Source organism: Stenella coeruleoalba, assembly GCF_951394435.1.
Source record: "Stenella coeruleoalba genome assembly, chromosome: 11".
Classification (NCBI taxonomy): domain Eukaryota; kingdom Metazoa; phylum Chordata; class Mammalia; order Artiodactyla; family Delphinidae; genus Stenella; species Stenella coeruleoalba.
In genome coordinates this window covers 72,192,780-72,219,220 of record NC_137157.1, presented here as the reverse complement: position 1 = coordinate 72,219,220, position 26,441 = coordinate 72,192,780, and the positions used below count along the sequence as shown (strand labels likewise).

The window sequence follows — 26,441 nt, the reverse complement described above, 5'->3', positions numbered from 1 at the left end:
TACATAACTGGTTGTTTTTCTCTTGCTGCTTTTAGATTTTTCCTTTATCTTTAATTTTCAATATTTTAATTATGTTTCTTGGTGTGGATCTCATTGGGTTCATTTTGTTTAAAGCTCTCTTTGCTTCCTGGACCTGGATCTCTTTTTTCTTTCCCAGGTTAGGGAAGTTTTCAGCCAGAATTTCTTCAAATGTTTTCTGCCAATTTTATTTCCTATGGTGAATTCCTATGGCAGATTTCCTATGGTGAAAGTGGAATTAGGAATTAGAATATGTGTGAATTATATTGCTTTCCAAAATGTTTGTATCAAATTAATAGGAGATAGGTATTCATTTTCACTAAAACAATGTAATTTTTAATGTCCTTTTTTGTTTGCATGTTAGTTTTGTTTTGATTTGTGGGGGGCACTTCACCAAGCAAAAGTGAAAATATTAAGGTTTTATTTAGTTTGTATCTTGGGTTCACTTGCAAGGATAACTTGTGGTTAGAAATATGAATTGCCAGATGGAATCAGTGAGACCCTTATTTTGCTGTAGAAGTAATATAGTGAAAAAGAAAGAAAGTGAGATTTGGAGTTGAAACAACTATATCTGCTAACAAAATACAATTTTCTTGTTTTTTTAAGAAGGTTATTTTTTCTCTTTTCAAAATTTTGTTTTTTTGCTTCCCCCAAACTAAGGGATAATATTTAAAATCCAGCTATTCAATGATATTTTTATAATAAAATTAAAGCCATGTAAAAAGAAATCTGATTTGTGTTGTCTGAATGAACTAAAAAATTTAATGTAACATGAGTAGTTGTTTCATGAAAAAAAGTGCTCCTTTACATTCTTAAACATTTTAATTTATAGAAAGCATTTCAAGTTCTTTCAAAATTCATTTCTATAGTTCTCCCTGGAAAGTTATTTGTCTCATGCATTTAGAATTTTCATTAGATTTACATCTCTCTTATTCTATCATTCCAACTGGACTTTGAGCTTCTCATGGGTCACATCCTTCCCTTTATAAGAATACCTTACATAGGACCTACTATAATCCTGGGGACATACAGGCATTTCAATAGAATTCAATCGGCCTGATCATCACCTTATTGGGGAATATGATTAGAATGTTATATCTCCATTTTGCTGAGGAGAATCAGTATTACTGGGGACAGAAGAATTTTATCACATGATTCATTTCATAGTGCTTGGGGTATGGAGTGATGGTAGAGTGACAGTGTTTTCTGATCTGTGCTTAGCTGGATGCTCTTTTATAAAAGGCCACTCTCTCAGGTTCCTTTCCACAGTTAGACATCTTTTTTTTTTGAGAGAGAGGAAGAGGTCATGTAACTGCCAGTTATACCTATGCTATGTTTATTAAGTGTGTTGATATATGAGCTCCAACATCTAGCAATTTGAGGCCTTCCCTGTTGACACCTTCAGGTTATCTGAGATTCCTGATTAAACCTCAAAAATAAGGTAATATATTATTTTTGTTTTCTGAGGTTACAGCTGTCTTGGAGCTCAGGGACTTCCCTGCTTGTGACAACCTCTGAAAAGGCTTCAGTGTCTTCTGGTCACTTGCCCAGTAGTTCCTCCTGGTATGAAAAAGGTCCCTTAAAGTGTATAAAAAGGTATTGTGTCTACCTCAGCTGGAGTAATCCTAATTGTATATTATAGAGCCGAGGAAGCTTATTAGTTTCTGGTCTGGCATGTAAGGAGCTTGTGAGTTATACCACCCTAAAAACAAATAAAAAACTGAACAAACTGAAAATCAACAACTCTTCCATATGAGAAGTGAGGTCACAGGGCAAATTGCTGCCCCCTAAACTGGAGACAGGAGGACACAGAGAATCACAACTTACTTAAGCAAAAAGTCAAGAGCAGAAACCTCTATGGGAAGCAGTGTCAAGGTGAGAAAACTAAATTGTAATTGATGGAAGATCAGTGTGGAAGTGTGAGAGTTAAAAATTCCAGGATGTCACAGTCATACTGAGGCTTCCATACACTTTTTTGAGCTTTACTTCTAAGAGCTCTACCAGGTTCTGACAGTGGAGATTGGGGAAAAATCTCTCAGGCTTCTGGCAGGAGGAAGAAAAAGGAAGCATTTTGAAATAGGCCAGAGCATTCTGTTCTTAACAAGGTCAAGAGAAACTCAGTTACTACAGCCTAACCTACTGGAGCTTTATCAGAATCTAATTGACCTGGAGGAAGAGAAATACCCATCTTTAGTTCCCTATAGTCATCTTGTTCCACCTTAGGGAAAAAAAACAAAAAACAAATGAGAACTTGTGAAGTTCATAGGTCAGGGGCACAGGCTCACTAAAATACTGAGACTTAATCACAGGACTATAGAACACTTCTCCTCCACCCACACCCTATATCTGTATCACTAAAGGCCTATTTATTGGAGTTCCTTTTATCCAGTATGTCAAGTCCAGCTTTCAAGAAAAAATTACAAGGCATACTAAAAGGCAAAAAACACAGTTTGAAGAGACAGAACAGCATCAGAATCAGATTCAGATATGCCAATGATGTTGAAATTATAAAACTGAGAATTTGTTGTAACTATGATTAATTTGCTAAAGACTCTAATGGAAAAAGTAGACAATATGCAAGAGCAGAGGGGTAATGTAAGCATAGAGGTGAGAGTTCTAAGAAAGAATCTATTCTTTCAATAAAAGAAACACTAAAGATCAAAAACATTTTGACAGAAATGAAGACTGACTTTGATGGGTTCATTAATAGACTGGAAACAGCTCAGAAAAGAATCCCTGAACTTGAGAATATGTCAACAGGAACTTTCAAAACTAAAATCAAAGAGAAAAAATGACTTAAAAAATTGAACAGAATATCCAAGAATTGTGGGACAATTCCAAAAGGTGTAACATACATGTAATGGAAATATCAGAAGGAGAAGAAAGAAATAGAAGAAATATTTGAAGCAATAATGACTGAGAATTTCCTCAAATTTATGTCGGATACAGATCAATGATCTAGGAAGCTCAGATAAATGTCAAAAAACCTACACTTAGGCATGTCATATTCAAACTGCAGAAAATCAAAAATAAAGAAAAAAATCTTGAAGGAAGCCAGAGAAAAAAAACACCTTACTTATGGAGGAGAAATATTAAAATTACATTTGATTTCTCAGAAACCAGGTAAGTAAGAAGAGAGTGGAGTGAAATATTTAAAATGTTGAGAGAAAAAAAAAAAAAAAAAAAAACACCAACCTTGAATTCTGGATCCTGTAAAATTATCCTTCAAAAGTGAAGAAGAAATAGATCTTCTCAGATGAAAATTGAGAGAATTTGTTGCCATAAAACCTGACTTGCAAGAAATGTTAAAAGAAGTTCTTCAGAGAGAAAGAAAATGGGCTTCCCTGGTGGCACAGTGGTTGAGAATCCGCCTGCCGATGCAGGGGATGCGGGTTTGTGCCCTGGGCCGGGAGGATCCCATGTGCTGTGGAGTGGCTGGGCCTGTGAGCTGTGGCCGCTGGGCCTGCGCATCCGGAGCCTGTGCTCCACAACAGGAGAGGCCACAGCAGTGAGAGGCCTGCATACCACAAAAAAAAAAAAAGAAAAAAAAAAGAAAATGATGTAGGTCAGAAACCTGGCAACAACAAAAAGAATGAGTGAAGGTAAATTAAAAACTTTTATTTCTTATTCATAATTGATTGAACAAATAGTTTATTCAAAATAATAACAACACAGCATTCAATGTATAACTTATGTACAAGTGAAATGAATGAGAGCAGAAATAAAAGGAAAAGAAATGAGAAATTAGGAATATTTTGTTATTATATGGTACTTATTCCACCCGTGAAGGAGTACAGTGTTATTTGAAATGGACTTATATTAGTTGCACATGCATATTACAAACTCTAGGGCAACCACTTTAAAAAAGTGAGGAAAAAATTATAATTGATACGCTAAGAACAAAGAGGAATGGGATCATATAATATGTTCAATTAAAACCACAAAGGGCAGAAAAAGTAGAAAAAATAGGAACACAGAACAAAGGCAACAAATAGAAAAGAGTTACAAATATGATAGATATTACATCACTTTAAATGTCAATGGTCTAAATACTCCAATTAAAAAGTGGATTGTTGGGCTTCCCTGGTGGGTCAGTGGTTGAGGGTCCGCCTGCCGATGCAGGGGACACAGGTTCATGCCCCGGTCTGGGAAGATCCCACATGCTGCAGAGTGGCTAGGCCCGTGAGCCATGGCCACTGAGCCTGCGCGTCCGGAGCCTGTGCTCCACAATGGGAGAGGCCACAACAGTGAGAGGCCCGCGTACCGCAAAAAAAAAAAAAAAAAGTAAAGGGATGGAGAAAGAAATACCAAGCTAACACTAATTAAAAGAAGCTGGAGTAGCTATATTCATTTCAGACAGAGAACAGTTTAGAGCAATGAAACTTATTAGGATTCTGAGGGTTAATTCATAAATGTAAATTTGGGCATGTTTTCAGAAACTACTGATCATTTTTGACTTCAACTAAATCCTAATCCTTTCACATTTGACTCTAAATTATACTGTCAGTTTTATCCAGTAGTTATGTTTTAGTTCCTAAATCCATAACCAGAGACCCTGCAGGAAGAAAATAGTACAAAAATTTTCAGGTAGAGGCAGGTATCAATTTTTCCATGATAAAACTCATTGTAAAAAACAACAACAACAATAAAGGGAAGTGGTTAAAAGTGACAGAAACTGACCTGGGTCTAAATTCAAACTCTGCAAGTTATGCTACTGAACATATTACGTTACTTCCTGTGACTCAATTATTTCCTCATTCATAAAATTGTGGTAATAACAGTCTTTTTTGTATAGGGTTTTTGTGAGGATAGAATAAAATGATGTATACAAAGTATCTGTCATATGAGTTGTTGTCTATAAAGAAAACATAGAAACAGATTAATTTATTATAAAACATGCAAATTCCACCCCAAGCTTGCTATCCTAATACTTAATAATTTTGTTATTATAAACAGATTTCCCCTTCTTTTAACAAGAATCATAAAAAACAAAATTTATCATCCAAATGTGTTTATGTGAAAACACATGCATTCATATACCACATGGAATTTGCTGTTTGATTAAAACAGCTTTCCTATACAGAGATTCATTTTCAAACCATGCTTGTTGATATTGGCCTGGTGCCATGGTGTCATTTTCATCATTTTTTACCCAGAAAAAGCTTCCACTGTTCCTTTGTGGACCACAGGAGCACCTGTGATGCATGCATCCATTTATTCTTCAAATATTTATTGAGCACATATTATATGCTAGGCATTGTATGAGGTGCTGGAGAGTCAGTGGTTAAATAATACAAGTTCCCTGCTCTCATGCAGTTATATTCTAGTGGGAGAAACAGACAAGAAATAAGAAAAATAATTCTCAAATAGTGATAAACACTCGGAAGAAAATAAAACAAGGTTGCCTGATAATGTCATGGCGAGGAAGGGAGTAATTAAGTTGTATAATCAAGGTAGGCCTCAGAGATGATTTTGAGCTGATATTTGAATAACAAAAAAGAATTAGACGCACAAATAGGGTGATGAGCATACCAGGCAAAGGTAAAACCATGTGCAACACCCCTGAAGTGTTAGTGACTTAGCTTTATGAATTCCTAAGTAACTTGAAGATAAATCCGCTCAATTAGTTCAATATTCAGTAGATGAGCTTATTACCATTTGAAAGAAAGTGATGATTTCAAAATTCTAATGCAATGGTTCTCACACAATCATGTGCTTAAGAATCACCTGGAGAGTTTGTTAAATTAGTTTCCTGATCTAAAATAGCTGAACTCGTAAAAACAGAGAGTAGAATAGTGGTTACTAGAGGCTGGGGGTTAGAGGAATTGGGGAGATGATTAAGGGTACAAACTTGGAATTAGTGGACAAATAAGGCCTGATGAGCTTTATAGACAATATTGTATTATAAACTTCAAAGCTGCTAAGAGACTAGATCTTAATTGTTCTCACCACAAAAATGTTATATGATATGATAGAAGTATTAGCTAACTCTATGGTGGTGCTTCTACTGCAATATATAAATGTATCAAATCAATACATTGTATGCCTTAAACTTACACAGTGTTATATATGTCAATTATATTTAAAAAAAAGTTTCCTGGGCTACAATTCCAGAGATTCTGATTCAGTAGGTCGGGTAAAGTCCACAGATTTGCATTTGTAATAAACTCACAGGTGATGCTAGCGCTACTAGTATGGGGACAACACTTTGAGAAACACTGCTCTATCAGATCTGTCTTGTGAGTTTAATATCTATTTGATAAAAGTAAAGCATGCCAACATTTTCTTTCATGTAAAAAATTTACTTACCATGCATGGTGATCATCTGAAATTAAGTTTTGTAAGTGTAGTGGAAAAGTGCATGAAATACTGGAGGTAAAAAATACCTGGTAAAAAATACCTGGTAAAAAATTCAAAATGTTTCATGTTGAATTCATAGCATCTATAATAATATGAGCTTAATTTCAATATAGTCTATTGGTAAAAGGGTTAATGTCAGTTGTCATTCAGAGAGGATTTCAAAATTATTTTTTAAATGCTGAAAAGAATTTAAATGATAATTAACTGAGGGTTTTTTTTAAATTATTTTTTTCATGGCTGGGAGATCACATAAATAGAAATTATATATTACATCCTGTTAATCAGGAGAAAATGAGAAGGTTGTGTTCTTATCTGCTGTGCCATTCAGGAGAATACTAATGGAAAAGAGGTGGAGAAAGGAAGAAGGGTATCAGGATAGTCAGCAAGATCAGCTCAAACCGTTCTGGTCAGCAGAGAGTCTGGCTGTTGTACTCACACAGCCCGCATGACGTGTCAAAGAAACCCATGTGCTCCTGTCCCTATGCACATCATGACCTTAGCATCAGGGATAGCATATGGACGATGATACTAAGAACAGCAAACAGTTATCCAGCACTTACTATTTGCCATTCCTCTAAGTGCTTTACACGACTAACCAATGTTACCCCTCCCTGCCGCAACACTTACATGAGGTAGATAGTAACATCTCCATTTTATATATAAGAAGGTGAGGCAAAGAGTAACTCAGTGATTTAGGTTACCAAGCAGTAAGTGGAAACGCTGGGATCCAAACCTAGATAATTTGTATCAGTCTGACCTCTTAAATAATGTACTATACAGATCTTCCTCATTCTGATGGGGTTACATCCTGACAAACCAATCCTAAATTGAAAATACACTTAATACTAACCTACTGAAATCATAGCTTAGCCCAGCCTACCTCAAATGTGCTCAGAATACTTACATTAACCTGCAGTTGGGCAAAATCATTTAATGCAAAGCCTGTATTACAATAAAATGTTGAGTATCTCATGTAATTTATTGAATACTGTTTTGAAAGTGAAAACAGAATGGTTGTGTGGGTATAGGATGGTTATAAGCATATCAGTTGTTTACCCTGGTGACAGCGTGCCTGACTGGGAGCTGTGGCTGCTGCCCTGCCCAGCATCACAAGAGAGACTATCATACCACATGTGGCTAGCCTAGGAAAAGATAAAAATTAAAAATTCGAAGTACAGCTTCTATTAAATATGAATCACTTTCACATTATCTTATAGTTGAAAAATTAAGTTGTACCACTTTAAGTTGGAAACCATTTGTATACTGCTTCATATTTGGAAAAGAATCCCCAAATTAAAGGTTTTCAAGATTTGTGTCTATAGTCCAGGTTAAAATGAGGTATCTGATTCTTTTTCTTCACACCCTTTAAGTTATAATACAGCAATAACATGATGTCTATTTTTTAATATTTCTGCCTGGATCTGACAAGAAGACATTCCAAATGAGGACCAAGAGAGAAAGAGTGTGGTGTAGTCACTGCAGAGAAAAATTTTGTACACACTTCCTAGTGTGTGATCTTGGGCAAATCACCAAAATGTTCTGAATTTAAGTTTTAGTATCCACAAAAGGATGACAACATTTACCCCACAAGATTAGACAATTAAATGAAGACTTTTCTGACCACTGATACAGATATGAACTGCACTATTCAGGTATTCAGATGAGTGGACACTCTATACATAACTTATGGGATTTTCAAGGGTCATTTTGACTGTAGGATTTTTGCCTTACCTGCTGACATCAGAATCCTTGCTTAAGATGCAACTCCATTGTAAGCCTTTGAGTGAAAGTGGATCTAGTGTCTTCAGAAGATCTCCTCAGACTAGTTCTATAGTTGGGCTCAGGATAGTACACCCTAACTATGGAGATAAGTCTGATTGGCTGCCCAGATCAAACAATAATATAATGCTTACTAATAAAAGCTACAGTTGGGGCAGAATGGCAATGAAGAGCAGCAGAATTCCAAAAGAACTGTCAACTGGTCATCCAGCAGATATTTTGTTTTCATTTACAAAGCAACAACCATAAACAATTTTTGTCAATCTGACACAATGGTTCATGTCAACATCTGGTTCTGACAACAATAAGAAACAATATTTCAAGGATTTCTGAGTACTTCATTTCAAAGTTTTATATTTACTATTTAGAATAACTCCTTGCAATAATTTTTAGGTATTATAAAATAGTTTAAAGGTAGTTAAGTTTAACCATGGTCAAAAAGAGGTAAAATATCATTAAAATGAGTAGCATTGCATAAATATATAGAGGTAGGTAAACTTTGTAGATGCTTTTACTTTGTAACCTAGATCCTAAAATCCAGGGAAAAGAATTGGATAAAATACAAAACTACAAGGGAGACAAATGAGTAGTGAATTGTCTTAACTTTTATTTGACTATTTTCATTTACAGTTCTGGCACTGACACTTTTTTTAAAAAAAGATTTAAATTTTATGTAAAGATTGAACTTCAATAAAATAACTTAAAAAACATTTACATATACATCACTAAATCTCCATAAAATATACAATACTTTTGATACAACTATAGGCTACAATGACTTTGAAGGAAATGATACATATTCATAATTTTTAAGAGATATCCCATGTGTCATATGTAGGAATAAATATATGGGATTTGCTAAGACATGTGGAGTATTAAACACTATATAACATGCATTCTCAGAAATTAAAATATACTTTTGAAAACATATTTTAAAAGCATAAACCTGTGTTTTCATTTAATCTAGATGTACATTAGAGCTTTTAAATAGAAATTTGAACATTTATTACAAATAAAAGATACTATAACATCAAGTGAGATATAGTCCAAAAGCTGCTAGGAACCAGTTTGGACATGTAGAATATAAATTTCAACTTTGGCTAGAGATAAGTATCATTTTTTTAACCTTCAAATGAGACGAAATAATGTTAAATTTGCTAAAATTTTAAAACTTGACAAAATATTGGTGGATTTAATTTTTAGTACTTGTAAGCTATATTTCTTTTTCCCATTTATATAGATATGATAAAATTAAGTGCATGGACTTAACTGTCTAAAATCAAAACATGAATATTACTGCTAAATGAAGGTAGATATTTAACATTCCATAGACCAAATCACTCAAGTGCAACAGACTGTGTTTTATACATACAAAGTAAAGATTTATAAGAATTACATTGTTTTACACTCACAAGCAAATTATGAGATAAAATTCTTTCATGTACTTCTGAACATCATTAACACTTACAAAATACCTCTCTGATGATTATTGGCACATGAAAATCTCCTTCTCTAAGAGATGATGTTTAAGAAAGTTGGTAGCAGTAAGCTGTTTGGCATTTTAAAATGATTGCTATTTCTAGAAAATAGCAGCAATATTGCTCACCCAGAAGAACTGAAAACTGATACATTGCTACAACCTGAATCACTTCATCAAATTAGCTTAACATTACTGTACATGAGGCTAAGAAAACAGATAGAAAGTGACAGAAAACAGGATGTTAAAACTAATGCAGAGAACAGTTCTGAGTCTCTTAACAGGCAGAAGCTACATATGAGCTGTAAATTTTACCCACAATTCAATACATTTTGGTATAAAGCACATATTATGAATTCTCTGCTTCCAGCATGGTATGTCATTCTTTTATTCGTAGTTACTGAAAATGTCTGAATTTGGCAACTTAAAACATGATACAACAACTGTATAAATGTCAGTTGTTAGGTACTTAGTATAATTTGAGATATTATAACTAAGAGAATAGTAAAAGAATCTGATTATAACAAAACATCTTATTTATTGTTCTTAATTACTGTGCTGATGAAATAAAGTCAAAACAATTTTCCCACTCCCCTTACTGTATTACAGTATTTATAAAATATATTAGTGTCATTAAACTAATGAGACTAGTGAGACTTTCTTAGATAACATGTGAAGAGTATTTTCTAGAATATTCTCCCCCCAAGATCTATGGATTATTATAGTACATTTCAGTTTTACTTTCTGATATAAAAGGAAAAGGATAAGTTGTCAACTTATATTTTTCCTATTAATTCTTCCTCTATATAACTGATTTTGAAATTATAGTAAACAATTTCTAAATTCTCTGCTTTAACAGATTTCCTATTTTAGAGTAAATAACTTAAGAAATAATATTTAGACTCTTTTATATTAAAATGGTTCAGTGGTAAAATAAAAATATGAAAAGCACTTGATAGCATTACTCTCATAGCATTTTCCATCTGGGAACTAACTACTGCATATGACTGGGAACAAAATTTCAAATGGAAATATTACCCTTTAAACCTAGTCTTAATTTAGATCTTTTACATATACATTAAACATCATGTTTTGGGCAATTATTGACTAAGGTGAAACAATCAAAATTATAAGAAATTTTATATTTAAGAAAAATATTAATACCAAATCTTTAAAATCTGACATCACATTTAGCCCTATGTGTTCAGACGCAGATGAAACGTTACATTCTCTTAAGTCTAGTGCAGATCTCACCAGCCATCCAGCTAAGCCTCAGTAGGGGTTATGACTGTCTTCCGTATATTCTCCTAAATCACAATATACCTCTATTAAATTTGCAGCATGTTTAGAAGGAAACATATAATTTCAGCTAAAAGCATGATGCTTAATGTGTTTTAATATGGTAGGTCAAATCATACCATATATAAATTGTCCTACAAAATATATATTTGATGATATTTCAAATGGAATGTTTTCAAGTTGATAGCGGTAGCCAAAGATGCTTGATAACTTAAAAGGTGCATAATACTAAAAAACCTGCAAAATTCAAACATTAAATTTTTAATATACTATAAATGTTCACTGAATCTAAAAATAATACCCTAATTGTATAAGGTTCCTTTTCAAGTAGTTATTAAAAAATTATAAATAATTCTTATACTGTGCCTCTCTTATACTTCAAAGATATGGAATATTATCTTTATCACTATATAAATAACAAGTAGTCCCTTATAGAAGGAATTGAGGAGAATAGAGGAAAAGAACTGTGGCTATTTTTCCCTGTTATTATGTGCATTTATGGATATAAAGTTGAAAACACCATTTGCTTATGTCAAGGAGAACAGGCTATGTTCTGCTTTAGGAAATAATGAGCCCAGGTGCTCCTTTAATAAAGTTACTGTGCATTCAGCTCAGCTGAGTATAAGCATATAGTTAAGGCTATGTATACAATAAAGAGAAGAATTGAGGCAATTATTTGGATAAATCAGGAAAACAAACTTCTAAAGAGATCATTTTATGGGTCTAAATACTTTTTCTCCACATTATATTCTGATATATTTTACCACACAATAGTTCATTTTCCGCTTCACTCTACCTGTGTGAAATATACAGATAATAAATTTCTTATGGGATAAGAAATATTGATAGAATAATAACTTTCTCTATCAAAGCACATCTGCTTTTCTGGGGAAAATCAAAATCAATATCCCCTTAGAAATCAATTGCCAAAGTGCCTAATTCAAGGAAAGAAGCTCTCTAATTTTTTTTAGTTACATGAAATTATCAAAGGGAGAAAACTCTTTTTCGGCTGAAGGATTTTTAGGTTTAAAGAATGAACCTCCTTGGCTACATTCTCAGCTGTGATCACTGTGATAAGAACAAGCAAGAGAGACCAAACCATCTTGGAGACTGGCAGAAACATACTGAATTTACAGAGAGCCACTTTTTCACTCCAAAGAGTACCTTATTAGATATTTAGGGCTATTTTAAAATGCATCAAATGTATGCACTCTTAACTGACCACAGAAGAGTCATTCGTATTTCCACTGGAACTAGCAAGTAATTTTGTGAGTGAGTTTGTACATACTATATAGTTCTTAACATACGAGTGAAAATTGGAGTTCACTGATGAATGAGCATAAAAACCAATGAACACTTTGAAAAGATATTGTAGAAATGTAGTAAGTCAACATCTCTTAAAGGCATATTACATGAGAACCATTAATCTGTTCCAGTAGAAAATCCCAATTTTTAGACAAGGAGGAAAAAAATCCAAGCCAAGCATGAGACAAAGGAAAAACCCACAGACAAATCTATGTATCTTTTAATATAGAATGTCAGGTAAAATGAGAAAGGGTGTGCAAAATAAAAATCAGTTTATGCTCTCAGAATTTAAAGGAAAAAAAAAGACGAGTACCGTAAGTAACAAAATGTGACAATTCCCTTAGGAAGAGTTAATAAAAAGTTAAGAAAAATAAAAGTCCCACTACTTAATTAAACAAACATCAGTAACAGCAGGATTATTTCTGCCACTGATTTTCTTCCTTCCTTTCTTGTTTCAGAAATTATTTGATTAAAAGAAGGGGAAAATTAGTCTGCTAGAAGTTATTTATATCACACAAATGAAGGCACAAATACTAGGACTCCAGAGTGGATGAGTGAAGGCATGGTGAATATCTGGTGATTTTGGCATGAACAAAAACTGACCCTGAAACACAGTTGAAGATCTAGTGCTATTTTGTGTTTACAGTTGCACACCTAAGTGACTAACTCAGGGTTAAAAATCTTTAAGGTCCATAAAAATCTTTTCTTTCTTACTTTCTAGCAATAAAATATACTTATCAAAACTTGCTAGCTAATCTGTGCAAATGTATACTTCTCACTGATGCAAAAAATATGTAGGAAAATAAACCCTAAAAGCCCTGCTTTTCATAATGTTCAAATGATCCTATACAGAGTCAGCTTCTGAAGAACTTTCCAGATATGAATTGGAGAGACAAACCAAAATGTGGGATCCAAAGGATATAAGGACAGCTGTGCCCCTGTAGGACGCACTTTTGAATTTGTTGATGAAAGCTTAAATGGAGTTTACTTTCTAATAGCTGATCACAGGTAAGCTCCGTGTCCTTAGGAGAATTTAGGGCCAACAGGCCATACTTTGACAGAAAATACCCTTGGACCATAATTTAGAATCCTCTGCTGTAAGTATATCACACATATATGATTTGGCTAGATTAGCACTGACTCAATTGCCACTAATAATTATATATAGTCTTAGGAAAAAAGGATTATCACGGAAATCACTGGGTATAATATTCATTTTAAACTATCTCAGGAAGGAATTATACACATTTGCTCAAAAACTATTAGTTTAAAATCTCTGTAGATTTTTTTTTACATCTCTGCTTGTGAAAAAAAATGTCATTGTGATTGTATCTTCCTTGGAATCAAATATTCTAGAATATAAAGTCATTCAAAACTAGACTGTGGAAAGAACCAGATTAAAAGCAGGGCAGTGAGGTCACCAATTGCTGTTCTTCTCTCCCAAGTTTGTTTAAATTACTAAATATATCAGCAGCTGACAATTATTCCACATCAGAAGCGTCATTGTCAGAAAGATGATAGTTACTTCCCTTCACCCGAATATATTCAATATATCTCCCTTCATCAGAATCTGAAGCACCACATGTACATAGCCTGTTGTCAAAGAGTGATTCAATTTCCTCTAATTTTTTCCCTTTGGTCTCAGGAAGACAGCCGTAGATGAAAAGGAGACCCACAGCAGCGAATCCAGCATAGAGGAAGAAGGCTCCTGCAATGGGAAATAATATATATGTATAGGTTTACATTGGAAACGTACTTGATTTTAATGGGTCAATCATGCATGACTGTGGTCTGAGCTGGAACCAAAAAATTGCTTCCAGCCTCGTTTATTCTAATTGTTCTAATGCTGTGAATATAATGCAATTTGTCTTTCTAAACTCAAGTCGTGTAATCACACTCAAGAAGAATGACAGACCAGGCTCAGATATAACTTCTGCTTTGAAGTCTTTCCTCACTTCCCTGGTTAGAGTTAATTGTGTTTTCACAAAACTCTGCTGAGGCAAAGTGGTATATAACAACCAAGAAGTATTATAATTAGGTAAATATATTTGTCTGTCTTGTCTACTAGACTTGAGGCACTTTGAGGGAGAAATTTCCTTCTCATTTGTCTTGTATTTCCAGAACCACATTCAATGACGATATTGCTGAATTCATGGGTCAATGCCCAAAGTCTGGAAGTCAACTTTGAGTTTTCTCTTACTCTCCCACCCAATACCCACTCTGTTAGAAAATCCTGTTGGATCTACCTTCAATCACAATCCAAAGATGACCACCTCTCACCATTCCTGGATATCTCTGGTCTTAAAAGACAAATGGCTGGAGAAAGGATATCAGATTGGGAGTTGGAAGATCTGGCTTAAGTCTTGCTATGTGGCTTCTAGACAGTCATTTAACCTCCTCCCTGGACCTCAGTTTCCTCATTAAGTAAAATCATTTCTCAGCTCCTATTTAAATTTATGGTTTAAATTATAATTCTGTTAAGTTTTACAACCCAAATCAGGACTGGTATAGGAAAGATGGTTATGAGACGCTTGAGGAGGAGACCAGAAAAAGTGGTCTCCTCAATGACAGAGTCTATGGCTTGTCTTTGGGTTCCTAGTACAGTGCAGACACATTGGAGTGTTTAGAGAATGAATGTTCTCTTGTTGACTGCCAGATGGAACTCACTGGGTAGCAGATCTGAAATAAAGGGCTATACTAGACGTCATGAAGACATATTTGAAAGTCAAGCTATAAGCTAAATAGTACAGCAATTAAAGAACTGAATAGTATTTCTCAGTTCTGCTGAATCATTACAGAATGTAGAAAAACATTACTAAAACTACTTTCTTAAAGTAGTTTTTATGCCTATAAAGTAGTTTAGTAGGCCTATAAGTAACCATTTCAGAAATGGTTCAGAAACAGAAACATTTCTTGGGAAGACTCAAGGAAAACTAGAGAGGAAAAATGCTGCTGAATTGGCCACTCCAAAGAATCTGCTCTTTGGAATGAGGAGCCATGAGAAAATAAAAGGGAAACAGAGGTAAACTATGAGACATTAGGAAAAATATGAAAGGGTTGACTAAACCAAGACATAATTTGTTAGATTAAATCATCAGAAGCTACATAATTCTTAAGGAGTGGGACCTGCATAAATCAAATACTTTCTTTAATAAAAGTACAATTCCATTTACAAATATAAATAAATAAAATTACTTCATTTCAGTTTGGTTTACATTAAACACTTACTACAAGTTTATATATTTTTATGTCTTATACTTGATAATCAGAAAATAATAATAGGTCATCTGGAATGAATAGCTGAGTGTTATAGTGAGAGAAAGGCACCATGTCTCTGTAGACAGTGTAGGTCTGAAAGTCACAAAGTGATGCAGGCTGAATCCTTGAGCAGTTTCTTGAATTGTCTTGACCTTGTTTCCTGATCTGACAGGGAAAATAAATTCTGCCTGGCTAAACTGCAAAGAATAGAAAAAATGTATGCTACATTCCTATTAGAATTTTGGATGTTAGTTGCTCAAAAGAGTGATAGACAGCATTATTAAGTTTTACTAAATGACTAGGGAAGAATAGTTGCTAGTAAGATCAGCATGCCTAATAAATTGGTAATGTTTTCATCTAAAGGGTGATACTGACAAGCTAGCTCTTGGAGAATGTGGAATTTTGAGAAAAAAATGATAGGAGATGAAATCCTGTGTTCTGAATACAGATAAGCAAAATTGTGAACATAAGAAGAGAAACGGAATCTTCTGTGGGGAGGGGCAAAGAAAGGATGGCAATCATGTTGATAATACAGAAAAAAAATAAGTGCAGAGGGTAAAACATTTTAGACCAAATCAGGACGCTAAACTCTAAAATGTCTAACAGAGTAAATATAGTCTATAGTCTGGCTTTATAAAATATAATGTTGAGAAATAGCCATCATCTTTCACAATTTAGGTACAGTGGCATGATTAGAAGTAACAAATCAAACCTGTTAGCACTAAATTCATACAGTCAAAAACAATTAGATGGATTACAAATATTCTTAAAGGCCATGAAGTTTCTTGTGTGTGAACCAGATTCCCAAAGCCAAATTAAGGAAATTCTATTCCTTTTATAAAAATCTGAGTAACCTAAAGAAGGCAAATGCCAAAATTGCGTATATGGGCTTCACTGGTGAGACCTGTGGTTAAGCCACAGAGGCAAGGTGTAGGCAGGCCTGGGAGGCTGTGACCTGCTCCATGTAATGGGCAAGACAATTATGTAACTCACTTTCTTAATTATGCCCCCTTGGAATGAAAATGAAAAAAATGTAACAAGTCTGTCAGGATTGTTAAAGAGTGCAGATATTCCTCAGCTTTATTCTAAAGGAAATAAATCTTATTAGAATCCTATATTAAGTTTCAGATTAAAACAAATATTTAATTGAATCATATAAAATGAGGAATTAAAGACCATGTTTGATTGAATTTCAGTACTTCAACACAGGAACTTTAATAATAATGCTCATCAAGGGATCTATTTAGTCACATGTGTTATAAATAAAGTGATATACTGGTGACATTTTAATGATAACTTTTAGTAATAAACATTACTGAATGGGGTCCAAGGCAGACCTTTCTAGGCAGTATAGTTTAGGAAGGAATCAAAACCTGAGGTCTTCAGAATGGCCGTCATCAAAAAGTCTACAAAGAATAAATGCTGGAGAGGGTGTGGAGAAAAGGGAACCCTCCTGTACTGTTGGTGGGAATGTAAATTGATACAGCCACTATGGAGAACAGTATGGAGGTTCCTTAAAAAACTAAAAATAGAATGACCACACGACCCAGCAATCCCACTACTGGGCATATACCCTGAGAAAACCATAATTCAAAAAACATCATGTACCACAATGTGCATTGCAGCACTATTTACAATAGCCAGGACATGGAAGCAACCTAAGTGTCCATCGACAGATGAATGGATAAAGAAGATGTGGCACATATATACAGTGGAATATTACTCAGCCATAAAAGGAAACGAAACTGAGTTATTTGTAGTGAGGTGGATGGACCTACAGTCTGTCAAACAGTTTAGTAAGTCAGAAAGAAAAAAACAAATACTGCATGCTAATACATATATATGGAATCTAAAAAAAAAAAAGGTTCTGAAGAACCTAGGGGCAGGACAGGAATAAAGACGCAGACATAGAGAATGGACTTGAGGACATGGGGAGGGGGAAGGGTAAGCTGGGACGAAGTGAGAGAGTGGCATGGACATATATACACTACCAAATGTAGAATGGATGGCTGGTGGGAAGCAGCTGCATAGCACAGGGAGATCAGCTCGGTGCTTTGTGATCACCTACAGGGTTGGGATAGGGAGAATGGGAGGGAGACGTGAGAGGGAGGGGATATGGGGATATGTGTATACATACGGCTGATTCACTTTGTTATACAGCAGAAGCTAACACACCATTGTAGAGCAATTATACTCCAATAAAGATGTTGGAAAACAAAAATAACTTGAGGTCTTATGAAACAATAAGAAAGGAAGTAAAAGAAGACATGAATATTTCCAGAGAAATACATCATTATGGTGCATATTTGTTAAATCAGGAATATAAACATATACCTTACATAAATCAGTAACCTATAGATTAAAATATAGAGCAATAAATAGGGAAAATCTAACCTGAGCTGAGATACTGTTCCACTAGTGAGGACCTAATGGACAGTGTGCTGACCTGATAGAAGCTTGGCTTAATGCAAAGCAAAAAGCTTCTTCCAAGGAGATATTTCTGAAAGAAGCCTGGCTATGCCATATTTAAATTTTGCTTCTGTTGCCTCATGTTTTTCTGACAGAATTTATTCAAGGAAGAGGTGCTTTGCTATCAAAAGTCTTACCACATAGACTTTTATTATCTGGTCTATGACTTTCTATTAAAAAATGCTTTCTGAAGATATTAGTCTATATTTAGGTCTTCATATATTTAAGTGTTCTCAAGAATCAGAAAATATGGATAAATATTGTGTTCATATTTATGCTGTTAGGAAGATAAGCTTACAAATTTATGTAAAACATTTTAATTGCCAAATGGGATAAGGTTGAATATACTAAATATATATCCAGTTTAAAATGCCAGCGCATTCCCTTTCCAAGAAAATAAATATTTCTAAATGTCCCTAATGGTGATCAGCAGAGAGAGGAGTTTTATAAAGATAAAAAAAGCATTAGATAAATAGTTTTAAATAAAAGCAAATATCAATTCAGCATGTTCAGAAGACAGGAGGAATAGACTTTTATAATGTTTCCTCATATTCACCATTCATCTAAAAGTTCATCCGTGTAATTATTCATTTGACAAATACTTCTGAGCGCTTATTAAGTGAATAGGATGCCCTGGAGGGCACTGGGAATATAATGGTGAACAAAGCGTAATCCTGGCCTAAGCTCAAGGGATTTATGGTCCAGTAGTGAGGGGTGGGGTAGGGGAGCTGACAAATAAACCTGTTCTTACAAAAAGGAATTATAATTAGCCAGAACATCGGATGGGGTGAGATGAGGTGATAGGGGAGGGGATCAGAGAATGGACTAAGCAATAGGCATTCAATATACAATCACAGAGGCTCATGAGAAGATTAGAATGAAAACCTCCTATTTCATCATTTAGAATCCAATCACAGCTATAAACTCATACAGTGAAGAAATCCTCTTGCTAAAAAGCCAAAATCATTTCATTTTAGCAAAGATAAACTTGAAGTAGCTTCCCAAAGTTTTTTCCTAACTCAGTCACTTCTCAAGATTGTTTTCTTCGAGGTACGGTCTCCACACATTTTCACTTGAACACTTCTGCCACATTTATAGTTTTGGCAGTGGTAAGCGCTGGCCTCAGTGGATCCTGAAATGCTTTGGCCTGAACAGCACAGATGACAGAGCGGAAGGCATAACTCATAGCACAGCATTTGGGGGAGCTACTTTAACCCTAATTCCACTCTTGGATACCACTCCATCCCTGTTATGAGACATCTTCAAGCATTAGCCCTAGACTCCTGCAGTTTTCTACCATTCTCTGTTTATGTTTTTTCATTAAACTAAAGGCCTTGCTGTGAAGATTTCCAACTGGGGAGATAGCTGGGAGATGTCTGGGTCTGAAGTGTAGGCGGGTGGGTGAAGGCTATAAGCAATACTGCTTAGGAAAGGAGAGTTCCTCTTATCTTTTCCCAGAAACATTGCCAAGGACTGTGGGGAATAAGAAAGCCATATAGAGAATTTATAATAGCAAAAATATAACCATCTAATCTTTCAATCACAAATGATAGCATATCTAAAAATAGAGTAGGAAAATAAAAATGAAACTATAGCTGGAAAAAATATTCTCTTACCATAGTATGTAAGATACTCTGCTGTGTGTAAAAATGTCAATGAAACCAGAACATTGAAAATCCAATTTATTCCAGATGAACATGCATTTCCTGTACTTCTTGCCCAAAGGGGATATATTTCAGAATTCACAGTCCAAGGCATTGGTCCCATTCCTGAGAAATACAAAATGAATTTCAGTAAATGTAGTAAGTAATTTAAAAGCGTTTTTCTCCTCTAAATAGAGACAGTTTAATTAACATAACAATAATAACAACAAAGCCTTTGTTTACCAGGTGCGAAGAAAACAAGATATAAAATAAGGCCCAGAAGTGCAGTCCAGGAGTATGGAGTAGGGCAGAAATTGTAAGCCCAAAATACTTCTTCTGTTTTGAATTTGGTTTCATTTTCACACCTGAAAAATAATGCAATATAAATATAAACTTAGGGTTTTAGGGTATAGTTGCAGAAATTCAGTGTGATCATCTAGAAGGTATTTGGAAGTTCCTTAATCTCATTAAGGAAAAGAATCCAACATGTTTCTCTTGAAAAAAAATTTAAGATTTAAATAGGAGGATTAGATATGTAAGCTGACATAAAACTTTTTAGAGCTGAATATAATTCAAGAACAACACATTGTGCATTCAACTCAACAGCAAAAAAACAATCTGAGTGAAAAATGGGCAGAGGATCTGAATAGACACTTTTTGAAATAAGACATACAGATGGCCAACAAGTACATGAAAAGGTGCACAACATCACTATTCATCAGGTAAATGCAAATCAAAACCACAATGAGATATCGTCTAACATCTGTTAGAATGACTATCATCAAAAAGACAAGAAATAGGGCTTCCCTGGTGGCGCAGTGGTTGAGAGTCCGCCTGCCAATGCAGGGGACATGGGTTCGTGCACCGGTCCGGGAAGATCCCACATGCCGTGGAGCAGCTAGGCCCGTGAGCCATGGCCGCTGAGCCTGCGCGTCCGGAGCCTGTGCTCCGCAACGGGAGAGGCCACAACAGTGAGAGGCCCGCGTACTGCAAAAAAAAAAAAAAAAAAAAAAAAAAAAAGACAAGAAATAAAAAGTGTTGGTGAGGATAAGGAGAGAAGGGAACCCTCGTGCATTGTTGGTGTGAATGTAAATTGGTGCAGCCACTATGGAAAACAGTGTGGAGATTCTTCAAAAACTTAAAAATAGAACTACCATACGATCCAGCAATTCTACTTCTGGGTATTTATCAGAAGTAAACAAAAACACTAACTTGAAAAAATATCTGCACTCCCATGTTCACTGCAGCATTATTTTCAATAGCTGAGACATGGAAACAACCTAAGTATCCATCAATGAATGAATGGATAAAGCAAAATGTGGTGTATATATATAGTATATACATATATATAGTATTCAGCCATTAAAAGATGGAAATCTTGCCATTTGAGACAACATGGATGGACCTTGAGGGCATTATGCTTAGTGAAATAAATCAGAAGAAAGACAAATACCATATGATCTCACTTATATGTGTAATCTTAAAAAAAACAAAAATAAAAAAGAGCTCATAGATACAGAGAACAGATTGGTGGTTGCCAGGGGTGAGGGGTAATGTGAGGTGAAAATGGGTCAAAAGGTACAAATTTCCAGTTATATAATAAATGAGTCATGAGGATGTAATATATGGCATGGTAGCTATAGTTAATAATACTGTATTGCATAAGAGAGTAGATCTTAAAAGTTATCATAAGAAAAAAACGTAAATATGTGTGGTGACGGATGTTAACTAGACTTATTGTGTTGATTTCCCAATATATTCAAATATTGAATTATTGTGTTGTACACCTGAAACGAATATAATGTCGTATATGTAAAATATACCTAAAAAAAATGCGTTTCATACCCATTTCGTATGTCAGACATGATTTCCAGTTAGTCCTTGAAGGCTGCAGCAACAGTTTAAAACCACTGAGAGTAAGTAGGTTGTGGTAGAAAGCTTTAGATTTTGCAGTTAGGACAAAATTCAAATTCCAGAACCAGACTTTTTTCATTTGTTAAATGGGGTATAATGCCTAACAGGTAATTTTAGGGATTAGAAGGGTCACCTGGAAAGGGGTGATAGGGGAATCTGGGCAGGGAGCAATGCTTATTTCTTATTCAAACTAACCCTTTACTTTCCTGCTGTGTGTACTTGCTTCTCTATCAGTCACTCCCTGCTGACTTTGCTTCCTAGTTCTACTAGGAAGCAAAGTCTATTGTTCTAGACTGATTCTCAAGTTGAACTTCCAATTCTTTACCTTAATTGAAATTTGAATTGCACCTGAAGACACGATCAGCCTGAAAAAGTTTCTTATCCTTTACTGTCATTTTTTACGCTATTGTTTTCTCTCTACCAACCTCTATTTTTGAACCTTGACATCTAAGCCCTGTCCTTATTGCTGTGTTTATGACCTCCATCATAACACCCCATCTGACTTGATGCCTGGTCAGTCATCTTCTCCATCCCTCTCATCCTCTGCCACATTCATTTATGTCTACTTCTGGCCTGTCTGATACCTTGGCTTCATAGTTCCTTATTTAACCTCTGAAACTGAGGAAAGGGCATTATAATTAGCTTGATTTGGGACTATTTTACTTCAAAATTTTACTGTTTTACTTCTCAAACTTAGAGCATTCCGTTTCTGATTACAAGCACTTTATTTCTTCATTTCTGGTAGCTTGTTCCACACCCAAATTACAATCTTTAGATTCTACACTTCTCTCAGTATTCATTCACATCACTGCTTAGACCATGATGCCAATACTGTCTTCGCTGACCTCTAGAATCCATCTTTCATTCCTCCATGCTTGCCTGTCATTCTCACAGTTTCAGTTCCCAACCCTCTGCGGGACCATTAACTTCCTTTAATAACAGCTTTTCAGAAGCTGGGCAAAATTATGAAACCATGCTGCTGAATTCTATTAAAAGTTCATGCTATTTCTTCTCAGTTGGGTTCCTAATTATGCTTATTTTTATCCTTTATTGTCTTCTCTACTGAATTTTCTGCTTATTTCAGAGTAGACATTGAATAAACTTTTTGTCAACTGCTGCCTCAATTAATTAAAATATTTCTTACTATCCTCTAGTTATGAACTCTTTCCCTCTCTTTCTGGGTGTGAAGAACTTGCCTCCATCTTTAAGACAATTGAGGACTTTCAATTTGAATACGCTCAATTTTTCTCTACTGGACCTCTACTTTTCTATATTTTATTTCAGATTCTTCTCCTACCTAGAATGGTAACATGTCCCTTTCTAAGGTCTGCCCTTCCTATTAATGGGCCTACATCTCATTCTCCTGCTGTCTCCTCTGGGGTCATGTTCCATCAGTAGTCAATTCTCTTTATGCTATCTTTAGTTTGTTCCTACTTGAGCCTACTCTTCTGTTTACAACACAAAAAATTACTCCTATTAAAATCTTTCATCCCTCTCATATTACTACTACTAGCTCATCTGAAATTACAAAGAGTTTATACTAGTGAGCTCTATATCCTTACTATGCACTCTTTCCTACACAAGCCCATTTCCCCACCTACTCAGACACTTTCTTGATTCTTATTCAGTCCCTGTTTTTTTCCGAATCTGCTCACCCCAGAATCGATGACCTCCTAATCCCCAAATGCACTTATCTTGCCTTAATTCTGAGGCTCTTTGATTACCCTGTGGTGGTTGATACTGCTGAAATCCTTCCTTCTCTTTCTCCTTTGCTTTCATATCTATATATCCATCTCAACTCTCTGATACATATGTCTTCATTGCTTTTTAAAATGCCTCTTCCTCCCCTCAGCCTCTAAACATAGGTGTTCTCTAAGGTTCTGGTTTGGAGCTTATACCCTCTCCCTTAATCATCTCATCTAATTTTAGGGACTTTTGATCTCCACATGGATGCTCCCTGCCTTGACCTTTTCCTCAAGCTCCATTTAATAGAATTTATATATCTGCTGAATATCCATATCTAGATTTCCTGCTATGGCTACAATGGAACGCATTGTCTACTCCAGGAGGCAGAGTGAGGCTGTTCTGAGTTCAACTCATGACTCTACCACTTATAAGCTCACTCATTCAAAAATTTATATAATGAACACTTTTTTATGGTCAGACATGAGAGATAGAGCTATGAACAAAATAACCCTTTGCACTTATGGAAATGATGGTTTAGTGGGCACAGGCACAGTTCTGTTTTCTGATCTGTAAAATAGGGGAAAGGACTATTTTCATAGGCTGTTGGCAACATTAAATGTGATTATGCGTACTGAGTGCTTAGCACACTGCCTGGCATGTAGTGTATGCACAATAAATAGTTACTTTAATCGTGCTTCTCACGACGTTTCTCTTAGTTGAAATGGAGTTGAAATCTTGGAGTTATCTTCAATATCTTCTTATCCATCTCTCTTTAAATTCTCTATACTTTTAGGTCCAAGTAAAGAAGGGTGGCCACGACTATGAGCTCTGGGACTGCCATCCTACTTTCAAATCTAGGTTAGGACACCCAGATTTGAAGCTCATATGTATGTGATCTAGGCACTTAACTTTTAAAAGCCTGTATCTCACCTGTGAAATAAGGATTTTCCTGGCACCTACGTCAAAGAGATATTTTGAGGCATATATGAGTTAATGTATGCAAAGAATTTCAAAAGAAATCATAGTTATATTTCCTAGACGTAATTTCTTGAATCTAACTCTTCCTCTCTATGTGCATTCATACCACCCTAATTCAGACTCTTGAGGGTTTGTTTCACCAACTGTATCTGTCTGTGGCAGACTCTAGAGTAGACACTCTATGACCCATTTTTCCTGATGTTCACACTCTTGGATTATCCTCTCCCCTTAAGTGTGGGGGTGACCTTTGACTTGTTGGTTACAAACCAACAGAATGTGGCAAAAGTGACAGGACACATGTGATTAAAATTACAGTGCTATTTAGCTGAAGTCTCTCACTCCCTTGCTGGCTTTCAAAAAGCAAGCTGCCACGTTACGGAATGCCAGTGTTGGAATGCTCATGGCAAGAACTGAGAGAAGTCTTTAGGAGCTGAGGGTAGCCTTTGTGACAGCTAGCAAGAAACTGAGTCCTTGATACAAAAGTTACTGAATTCTGCTAACAAAAGCTAATCCTTTCCTAGTTGAGCCTCAGATGAAATCACAGCCCCAGTCAACACTTTGATTGTAGCCTTGTGAGACCCTAAGCAGAGGACATACCTAAGCTGTGCCTAGACTCCTGACCCACAGAAACTGATATCATAAATGTTGGCTGTTTTAAGCTGCTAAGTTTGTGGTAACATTGTTATGCAGCAATAGAAAACAAATACAGTTTCTGAATTATTTTTCCTGCTTCTAGCATTGCTTTCTTCAAACTACTACCCCATCAAGTTGAGCTCTTTAGAGCATTGTTCTTGCCACCTCATTGCTCAAAAGCCCTCATCCTCCTTATTCCAAATGTCTATGAAACGGGGCCTGCAAAATTTGGCTGTAGCCTACCTTATCCGGTACTGTTGTATACAATCTCTTTCTCCAACTAAACTAGACTACTTATTTTCTGAACCTACCTTCCAGACCCAGCATCTTCTACTCATGCCATTTCCTCTAACTGAAAGCAAATTCTCACTCCTGATCTCCACTATCAAAATCTACCTCAGCCCTCAAGGCTAGTACAGATGCCACCCATTCACTTGTCTGAAATATTCTCTCCCTCCTCTCAAGCCTTTTCATTTTCCTCATCTGTATTGTTATCACATAGTGCTCTGTATTATGCTCTCTGAATATACTCCCTCTTCTACTGTCCTGAGCTCTCATCCCAGACAGCATAGCACAAAGGTTAAGGACACAGGGTCTAGAGTCAGGCTGCATGGTTTTGAATCTCAGTTCTGCCACTTATCCACTGTTTAACTTCGGGCAAGGTACTTAACCTCTTTGTACCTTGGTTTTCTAATCCGTAAAATGAGAGTCTCTAATAATAGACTTGTTACAAAGATTAATTGCTCAGCACAAAGAAAGCAAGTTATCTAGGTGTTTGCCAAAGAATAGTCATTTTTGTGTCTCCCTTCTAAAAATCTCAACCTCTAGTCCATAATAGTACTCTGTATAGAGAAATATGCTCATTGAATGATGAATGAAGCATACATTTGTTTAATGCTGCATTAAACAGCATTAGAAATCCCCTGATCAATAATCCTCCACCTTCACTTCCCACTAGTCAAATAGTCTTTTGGGTTGTGGACATCTTAAAATGAGAAAATATGATAGAAAGTGGGAGAGGGGAGGGGAATGATGGGAGAAAGGGATGGAGGGGGAAGAAAGGGAAGAGACAGGCTGCTGTGGAGGGAAATGCTTGCAAATAATCAAATCACTAAAATTCACTGAAAAATTCTATTTACTATTTACACTGATTATTATCAAAGTTCCTTGCATGATCGCTTGCTGGAACAATGGAAAGCAGGATATTTTCTGGTAGACTCTGTGCTTGCTGTGATGTAGCTTTTAACCATCTGGACACACATATTTATATGCATAAAAGGCTAACTCCTCTTCATCCTCATGCTGATTTTAGGAAAGCACTGCAGGCATGGACCTGGCAGAGTTACATACCCAGCAATACGTAGATAGCTATTGACTAAGAATGTGACATCATACATGACCTTCAAAATATAAATGCTAGGAATTCCAACTAAAAAATAAAAAATGTATATTCCAAGTGCTATTGCAAAATACCCTAATGTCTTCCTGGCTCAGTGACTGCTGGTGGAAGAACACAATGCTCTGGGGAAAGAACAAAAATACTCTGACATCAGTGTGTGGGTTGGGATAAGAAAAAGTCATACTAGAGCACATCCTAGAGCAAAACCAGAAAATAATTACAA

At 35.5% G+C, this 26,441-nt stretch overlaps 1 protein-coding gene across 1 annotated transcript in view; it reads right to left on the bottom strand.

The window, feature by feature from the left end:
- Positions 1–9,108: 9,108 nt before the first annotated feature.
- The window catches only part of SLC2A13 (solute carrier family 2 member 13), a 427,342-nt gene continuing 410,009 nt past the window's right edge, over positions 9,109–26,441 (bottom strand). Inside the window, exons 8-10 of the mRNA XM_079938390.1 lie at positions 19,852–19,973; positions 19,582–19,734; positions 9,109–13,946 (exon numbers count right to left, since the gene is read on the bottom strand). Of these exons, the coding sequence (XP_079794516.1) occupies positions 13,720–13,946; positions 19,582–19,734; positions 19,852–19,973 (502 nt within the window). The 3' untranslated portion in view covers positions 9,109–13,719. The remainder of the gene's footprint in view (positions 13,947–19,581; positions 19,735–19,851; positions 19,974–26,441) is intronic.